General features: G+C 37.8%; 2 protein-coding genes across 2 annotated transcripts; one reads left to right on the top strand and one right to left on the bottom strand.

The window, feature by feature from the left end:
* Positions 1 to 389: 389 nt before the first annotated feature.
* Positions 390 to 3,031, top strand: LOC139882404 (uncharacterized). Its single transcript, XM_071866730.1, has 10 exons — positions 390 to 420; positions 530 to 647; positions 1,507 to 1,543; positions 1,624 to 1,693; positions 1,810 to 1,914; positions 2,008 to 2,158; positions 2,235 to 2,317; positions 2,612 to 2,705; positions 2,795 to 2,881; positions 2,965 to 3,031. The coding sequence occupies exons 1-10, from the start codon at positions 390 to 392 to the stop codon at positions 3,029 to 3,031; spliced, it is 843 nt and encodes a 280-aa protein (XP_071722831.1).
* A 764-nt stretch (positions 3,032 to 3,795) lies between these two features.
* On the bottom strand, positions 3,796 to 8,722 carry LOC139882403 (protein tesmin/TSO1-like CXC 2). Its single transcript, XM_071866729.1, has 11 exons — positions 8,609 to 8,722; positions 8,041 to 8,195; positions 7,428 to 7,944; positions 7,177 to 7,326; positions 6,017 to 6,621; positions 5,851 to 5,922; positions 5,582 to 5,765; positions 5,391 to 5,486; positions 5,219 to 5,285; positions 4,636 to 4,804; positions 3,796 to 4,540 (listed from the first exon to the last, which is right to left on the bottom strand). Exons 1-11 carry the CDS (start codon positions 8,720 to 8,722, stop codon positions 3,796 to 3,798), a joined length of 2,874 nt encoding a protein of 957 aa, XP_071722830.1.
* Between the last annotated feature and the right edge of the window lie 551 nt (positions 8,723 to 9,273).

The following is a 9,273-nucleotide window of genomic DNA, read 5'->3' as shown; positions in this document are numbered from 1 at the left end:
GCAAGCACTGTCCACAAGCATTGATTCTGTTTCGTGGTGCATTACAACTTAAAGACTGTATTTTTAATTTTGGTGACCAATTGATGTTATATTTTTAATCTTTTTTTGAGGATTCTCTTCTCATAAAAGACTTTCCGCTTTTTGTTTTTGTTCGTTTCTTTATGGCTGCTTTTGTGAGGTCTTGCTTTTGAAGATTTTTCCCTAGTATAGCCGGTGTGAAAATAAAGAGGGTGTCTGATGTTGGTTGGTGGGTTGTTTTATACTTATAAATAAGATTTCAATGTCAGTTTAACTTCATTGCAGGAGTTTGATAAACAGACCAGACCATTACGAAAAAAATCCGTCTTTCAGCTGGTATCTGCAACGAGTGATTATCTTAGGGTAATACAATGAGCTATAATAGTTCAGCTGTGGGTTCAGGTAAGCGTTTTAATGCATTCCATAGCTCTTGCTAACATGATTATACCTACTGGTAGCCTTTTTTATGTGATTAATGTCTTATATTGGGATTTCAATGATAATATTTCAGGTAGTAGAACATCTGGAAGGACAATGTGTGAGTTTGGCAGGACACATGTTGTTAAGCCTAAAGGGAAGCACCAGGCTACTATAGTTTGGCTTCATGGCCTTGGCGATAAGGGCTCAAGGTATTTGATTTTGATGATGCTTCTCAGTGTTATTCCACTTTTCAGCATTAGTATTTCATTTGGTGAAAATTGTGTGTAGCTTTAAGCTGCTAGTTTATTGATTTTGAAACCATGACTAAACATATGTGATTTTCATTGTTAACTTTTGTTCCGGCTAAAAAACAACCAAACTCTTTCCCTACCTGTGTCATAAAGAATGGCTTATGAAACGAGCATGCTTTTTATGTGCAAAGGATGAAACTTTGAGCTGCTGTCTTGTGTGACACTTTTTGCTGCTTACTTTGTTCCATGAAAGGGGGAAAGAAGTTCTCGAATATCAACCTCTTGTCTTATTCTGGTGAAGGACTTTATGTCCTCTCCACTCTAGAAGAATCTCAAATCATTAATTTGATGAAAGAGAACAAGATTGTGATGCGAACTAAATGAAACATGAATAGTTGTCGTTTACTTCCATCGGTTCCCTTTTAAACCCTAAAGATGCCAAAATGGAGAATAGGGGACCACTTCGTATTAGTCTTTTCAATCAAGCACGCCTGTTCTCTAAACAATATACTATTGATGCTCTAGTAACATATGCTTCCACAAAACAACACAGGGAAAGTTTAGTTGAGATATCATCATCACTATATTTTATGAGTTAAATCATTTTTTGTAATCTCTGCGCAGCACTTAGAGAGTGGTCCCAAAGTTAGATGTATAAAGTACCCTTTTTTCTTAACAAATTTTTTTGTTTCTGGTTTCCTAGGAATGTGCTAAAAGGTCTAGTGATTGGGATCTATGAATTTTCTCTAGCACCATTATTATTATCATCGCGAGTACTGGATTGTTACTAAGATTCATTTACTATTTTTGCTTGCAGCTGGTCCCAGATATTAGAAAGTCTTCCTCTTCCAAATGTGAGTAGAGCTTTTCAAGTTACAGTGTGGCATTTCCTTGACTGTATGTCTTATATACTAACATCTATTTTTTGTTGCAGATCAAATGGATTTGCCCAACTGCTCCCACAAGGACAGTGGCTATATTTGGTGGATATTCTTGCACTGCCTGTAAGCCCTTATCGCTTCATTTACAATCTCGTTTTCCTTGGAATTCATGAAGGAAAATTTGACTTTTCCTGGCCTGAACTCAAACATTGCCTAAGTAGCTTCACTAATTTGTTTAGGGTTTGATGTTGGAGATCTCTCGGTAGAAGCTCCTGATGATTTGGAAGGTTTGGATTCTTCAGCAGCACATGTTGCCAATCTGTTATCGACAGAACCTCGTGACGGTAGTATTTGCAACTGTCACCCTCTGGATTATTACTACTAAGTTTCCCTTTCTAGTTTGTTGATAAAAAGTCATGATTTCTTTTCCCCTGCAGTTAAGCTTGGTGTTGGTGGATTTAGTATGGGTGGTGCACTAGCCCTCTACTCTGCCACGTGTTGTGTTCTGGGACAGTATGGAAACGGAAACATGTACCCTATCAACCTTAGTGCTGTAGTTGGCCTAAGTGGTTGGCTTCCTTGTTCAAGGTTTGGTCTATGTCCTATACACAAGAATTGTTGTGGTGTAGCAATTGTTTGACTCAGAAGCTGTTGTGTTTTGCAGGACTTTGAGGAACCGAATGGAAAAATCACGTGAGGCTGCAAGACGTGCTGCATCTTTTCCCATTTTGCAATGCCACGGTTTCGGTATCCATTTCTTCTTTAAAGTATCTATTTTCTTAGTTGGAGCAAATATTCTCTGATTTATAGGACCAGTAAATTTTTTAAAAGTATTACCCCATGTACTTTTCACTTCTGACTTAGTTGGATAGTGCTTTGCTTTGTATGAAATAGTTCATAAGAAATAAAAAGTATTACCCAAAAGCTCAATTAGACATACCCTTTAAGTCTCATTTTATGATATTTACTATGGAAAAACAATATGAAGTGAATTACTGGCAATGGGAAGTATAAAGGTCTAATATTGATTTATTGTGGCAGCTGATGATGTTGTTGCGTATACACATGGAGAGAAATCTGCACAAACCTTAGCTTCAGTCGGATTCCGAAATATTTCCTTCAGATCCTACAATGAGTACTTACTAGCTCAATATTCTGAAAATATTGAACTGCCATCAATTTTTATATTCTTACACCTCTCTGAAAGAAATTGCATTGTTGCAGACTAGGTCACTTTACAATCCCAGAAGAAACGGAAGAAGTTTGCAACTGGCTGAGCGCAAACTTGCAGCTTGACGGATTTCGCCAACGGTAAAATAAACAGGATGTTAGTGAAAGAAGAGATGAGTGGGGGGATACAGTAGTTCTTTCATTTGAGGTATTAATTGTTGCAGGTTTAGAAATGGGAGGGTATACGGTATAGCTTCTCTTGTACTGGTTTTTTTTTTTTTCCTCGAGTAAGCTCTCTATAATTCCTGGTTGGTTTTCTGGGTAGTGAATGACTGGTTTGGGTTTCTTTCCTGTTGTTTTGGGTTTTGGTTTGGTGCTACGAGGACTTGGGAGCAGGGTTGCTCTAGTCTAATAATCTATTTAACACCAGCAAATTTTGTTGCTGGGGATGTTTACTCTTTTATTTGTTTTATAAGTATTAACGAATAAATAAGAGCATATTTATTGGGTTTCTTGATTATTCAATGTTTTCTCCCATAACCTAATTTATTTTCTCATTGTATTTGAAAGCACGTTCACCTGTTGTGCACTAAACAAGTAGCACAATATATTACAAAGCTGCAACGAATCTGTATCAAAACCAATAGAGTAAGGAATAGTTGACAATCCAGTATGGGTGGCAAAATGTGTTCAAGTTCATTTGAGCAATCATTTTCGTTTGAACAAAATTGAGCATGATCGGTAAATATGTATTGGCGGGAACCCAAAAGCTACTAAGAACAGACAATTTTCCGTTACAAAAGAAAACATTACTTTGCTATAATATACTTGAAATCGTCCATTAAACATTATTATATGAGTTACAAATAAATAAATAAAAGTAGAGTTAATTCAAATACAGAAAATAAAAAAAAGTGAATATTAATGTTGACAATTTTATCCATGAACCGGCTGACTAGAGTTCCACACAGAATTGATCTGAAAATAACGAATAGTAACAGTAAGTAAGAAACAGGTGAAAATTTGAAAGGAAAATGAAGTCAGAGGGACTAACCTCAAATAGGTTTATCATCGACTTCATTTGTTGCTGAATTTTCTTCAAGTATTTCACTTGCCGTGAGATGGGAGGTGCTGCCTTTGGAATCAATGCAAGGCGTGAGAGGAGGGAACGCCACAGCCTTCAGAATGAACCTCCTGCCACATTTCAACGCTGGTGCCGATGAGCTAGATCCTCCCAGTTCATGCCCCTGACTGCGTGGAGGTGAAACTCGCTTTCGTTTCGGGGAACTTACTTTTACAGGCTCTATGGATGCAGTGGAACTGTCTTTCAACATCTCAGGGTTATCATTTTCCAGACCATTTTCAGATTGTGATTTTTCAATCCCCTCGAGAGTCTTGGATTCACCTGACCAATTCCCTGGGGTGACCGGGGAACTACGCCAACAGAGGGACCCACCTGATGTGAGGCGACAATTTCCAGGGCCCAACCGTATAAGTTTACTCTTACGGCCTTTGCTTTTGGATGAAAGTGAAGATCCCTTGGCCATGTGTGAAGGATTTGGAAATGAAGTTGGGTTGGGCGTGTCAGCTAATGCATCCATGTCTAAAATGTCATTATCCATACTCTGGCTATAAGAAGAACCTCCAACTAAAGTTTCTTTATTTGTTTCATGTATTTCTTCATCTGAATTTCTAAGAGATTCAGGGGTTCGTATAAAAGGCACAATGGCAAGATCAGACTCGGGTGATGGAAGAAATCTCATTGAAATAAATCGGGAGTTTGATGGATCCTTTCCATGGCTGGGATATAAGAAAATGGGAGAACAAATTAGGAAACCTTTACAAAGTTAAATATTTTCAAAATCAAATCCAAAATATAACCTCAGATAACTTACTCTGAAAATGGAAATGATGGCGTGTGTGGTGTAAGGCTGTGGGTTTCATATGTCTCAGCCTGTAAGAGAACTTTCCTGCTGGCCACCATTTCCAGCCTCTCATCAAATGTGCCATCGAATTTGTGTTCACTGATGCTGTTACTTGCCGGTTCTTTAGTAATAACATAATCTAAAAACCCGAGAAACAATTTATGAGTAGCTTTCACCCTTTAGTGGATATTCCGATGATTTTCGGCAATAGTATAGAGATTTTCCAAAACTGAGTGATAGTCAACAAAGAACTCGCAAATCCTCAAAAGAACAGAAAAGAATAAATTCATATCACGTTTATTTGTTAGAAGAAAAGAATACCAAAAACCATGATTAGCAAAGGTGTAAATGATAACATCCTCAGGAATGGCAACAGACCAATTCTTGAGGCTTTAGATTTTCATATCCTTGTTAGTTCATTTTTAGATACAATTCATCCAGAAAAGGCGATAGATCATTGGTGAAAAAAATATTTCCTTTCTAGGTATTTTGATATTCTGATAATTCTATTTCTATCTCAAATCATGATAAATATCAGCAGCAAATCACTCACCTCCTTTCCTTCCATAGACATTTTTACATCCCTCACATCGGCATCCAGAGGAGCATCCAACATTAGCCTTTCAAGTTTCAAACATAAAACAGTGCATAAGCCAGGAAGGTTAAAACCGAGAGATGGAAAAGTTTTAAAGACTGATTGTTATTAATTACGTTTAAGTATGCACCTGATAGCATTCACAGTATTTTTTAAGGCATTTTGACTTTTTACAATTGCACCCTCTTTTGTGTCTTGCTGAGGAAGGAGTATACCGATTTCCATGCTCCTGAGTGGGACAAAAAAACACAAGAAAACTGGGGAGAAACGGAGGAAAAGAAAAAAGAATAAAACCCTAATTAGGTGCTTAGAGTTTGATACCTCAGTAGTTGCAGCAAACTCAGTGGTGCATTGTACAACCTTGGGTGCAAAAGCCATCGGATTTCGGGACTCGATTTGTTTCTTTGCCTCTTGAACCATATCTTGATGCTCAGGTTTGTTAAAGCACACTTGGCAAGCACAAGAGTCTCCACAATAGACACCAGCAGCAAAACAGTCACAATAACTGGGGGAAAACGCAAGAGAATGAGCATAGTTGCAACGAAATCATTAGTGTGCTGTATACCAAGAAAGAACTCTGTTTCACTTACAGTTTCAAGCATTTGGACTTCTTGCAATTGCAACGTTTGCAACCATCACCATCATCGGAGCTTGATTTCTTCCTGAAGAATCAACATGTCATTTCAGTGAGAAGTCAATCACCACAGTGGAACAGAAACTTAAACAGTGAGAGAGAGAGAGAGCCAGAAAATTTGCCTTCTCTTTGTGGGGCTATGTTGATCTGAGTCCTCGGTAAGATCAGCATTTTCTGAATTAAATAGCATTTCCTTGTCATGGAGACTTGCATTTTCCGTAATTTGGAATGAACCATATGCAGAAGAACTTTCAGCAGTATTACGCTTCCTTTCAGAAATGCAATCATCAGCAGGTACTGAAACTTTACCATCACCATGTGGCAACTTTGAGCAATTGTTTAGTGGATAAGAGGGCATGATAATTACTGAATTCATCTGCTTTATCGTCATGTGACCTTTTGCCAGCTTCATGGTTGAAGTTGCACTACGACCCGCTGACACAGTGGCGACAATGCTATTAAGATGCAACCCTATGCCTAATGGTTTAGCAATAGGCATGGACGTACGGCAAGGAGGAAACACAGGAGCAGATGGTTGGGAAAGGTTTAGCAGTTCCCCACTTCTGGGAATTGCACTGAAATCTGTATCAGATGAATTCAAATTCTCGAAGTTAACACTTTCATTATTTGGCAGAATTGATGAACTTGGCATTGTTGTGGAGGTTTTGGGGTGGGATTCTTCAAATTGAAGACAGCGCCTACTCACTCCGCGCTGGTTATGACTAGCCTGCATTTACTCTTGTAATTATTCTACTGCAAAGGAAAATTCCTGATAGGATCTGACAATTCATATGTAAGTAAGACACTTCCATGCATTCATTCACTGTAGAAACTAAGGTATGTTTTTCTTTCAAGTAACTAAAGCGCCCAAAAGCCTTAGAAACATTAAACCACAGAATTGCGTCCCGCCAACAAAGATTAAAAGTGAATCTGGAGAGGATTACATGGAGAGGCTCAATACATCTTATGTTATATTTTTGGCAAATTTCATGGAGCTCAATAGTGAACAGCAAAAACATCTTACATCAAAACAATAAAAACAGTTCACTGATATGCTGACTAACTAGAACAATAACGTCCTTTGTTGCGGCGAATACACATTCGCATGCAACCAAAACTATAAGAACAAGTAATTGAGAATAAAGGAGTAGCCCTCTTTCATATAGAGAGGCACATGGCAAAGTATATTTGGGCAAGAAAAGTTGGGTAAATGTAACTCTCCTTAGGGAGAATTATTAAAGGGAAACATAAATTTGAATCTGGAAAATGAAGCAGTTCATACCTCTTGATCCCCAATTCTGTGAGTAACTGGTCCATTTGAGATTCCTTCTATATTCTCACGACATATTTCACGGGCACCAGGAGCTTGCATGGGCCTGCACTGCAAATCAGGGGAATGATCATATTCATCCCCATGTTCTCCCTCTGAACTCTGCAAGTAAATCCAAATAATTGTAGATGACTTAAAAATGGATGCGAGTACAGCGTGTGTTTCCCGAATATAAAAAAAATAAGGGAAGAACCAGTACATACCTCCACTCCGAAACTTGTACGTTGCTCAGTCTTAATGGCACAGTTGGCTGACAATTCAATATCACTAATAGAGAATTCTTTACATGGGCCTCCGCTCCTTTGCTCATTGTCACTTCTAACTAACTTTTCTGTAGGTGGCCTTTTAAGTGCGCCATCAAATCCTAGACTATGCTCCTGTTTTGTCTCAGGCAAGGCTTGAGGTGCATTAATTTTCATCCAAGAGTCATCTTCACTGTCCAACTTTAGCGCCGATTTCTTCGAGCAAGTAGTGATATTCGGGGATGCAGAATTTGCACAATCAACTTCCAAGGGATCAGCCAAATATTCATCAACACACCCAGAGGAACTACTGGGTTGGAATTGCTCAGTCTTTGAAGGGTCATCGTGGAGAGCATGAATGATCTGACAGTCCAACCTGGAAACAGATGTGTCTACATCACTAACAACATCACTGATTTTATTAACACTAGTACCATGTTGGAGTGCTTCTTCATTGGACGAGTGCGTATGTTGAGGCCTGAGAAGGGTGAAAATACACGTGCAATCAATTCTCATCCATACGAAATCTCCTGAATTTAAAGTTCATAACTCGATATTGCAAGGAAATTCAAACCTTATCAGAAATTTCGATCCGTGAAGAGTATTGATACGTGGCGAAGTAAATACAGCAGGAGGAGAATTAAGTCCAAAGATCCCCTGAACCGTATGTGGCGCCTTAACAGGTTTTATGGGCGAAAGAGTACTAGCAAAGTTAGAGAAAGGGGATTCCTGAGATAAAACAAAATTTTCATTACAAAGAGAACTGCAAGGCATCCCCATAAGATTAATGAACTCATATTCATAGTTTGATCCATCAAAACATTGCACTTGCTTGATTATATAAACTACTCATAGAAGGAAAAATGACAGGTGAATCTACACTATCAGGGAAAGATAAATGCAAAAAAGCCCATGCATTTACGAATCTCCAACATTAATAGACAAACTAAACAACACCACTAACAAATTAAAAACTATCCAAAACTAGAAAAATGAACAGAAAAACTAACCAAGCGTCCAATATCATTAGCATTTCCAAAACCATCGAGTCAAAAACAAATAGAACGGTACTAGGATGGGTCATTAACAGATTTATACTAATGAATTCAATAGTAGTGGAATTGAAAAGATGAGAAGAATGCCTGCACTGGTGGGGATCCTGATGATAAAGATGAAGAAGTGGCGGCATCGGTTGTTTTAGTGATGGTAGAAGAAAGGACGGTGGTGGTGGTGGTGGTGGTCTTAGGAGAATCCATGAGAAGCCCTAACCCTTGAAATCACTATCTGCATTTTGTTTCTCTATCTCTCTCTCTCTCTTGGGTAATCTGAAATTGATGTTGGAAATGCAAAATAGGAAAAAAAGAGAAAATGAAAATAATAAATAGGCGGGAGTTTGAAAACAAAAGCGGGAGAATTAGTAATGCACACCATGGGCCGTGGTGATATCCAAAAAGAAAAAATGTATTGGGTTGTTTTGGCCCTTTGTAATTTACTTTTGGGCCTAATGGGCTTTCGAGTAGTTCTTTTACAGTTGTATATGAATGAATTGGCATGGGTTTGAGCTCCTTTTTGGAAGCTCTATATATCAAACCCATTATTATTAGGATAAAATATTAATCTCCCCAAACTTAAGTACAGAATTACACTCATCTTTTTTTCAAAATTATTTAAATATTCTTATTTTATCTATAAAAATTATTACTACATTCATAAATTAAAATGGTGTTAAAAATATTACTCCCTCCATATCATAATACATACAGTTTTGAACTTGTTTTTTTATCAAAATATTGATATTTTCTATATT

Source organism: Rutidosis leptorrhynchoides, unplaced genomic scaffold (assembly GCF_046630445.1).
Source record: "Rutidosis leptorrhynchoides isolate AG116_Rl617_1_P2 unplaced genomic scaffold, CSIRO_AGI_Rlap_v1 contig265, whole genome shotgun sequence".
NCBI lineage: Eukaryota > Viridiplantae > Streptophyta > Magnoliopsida > Asterales > Asteraceae > Rutidosis > Rutidosis leptorrhynchoides.
This window is presented reverse-complemented; position numbering and strand designations above follow the sequence as displayed.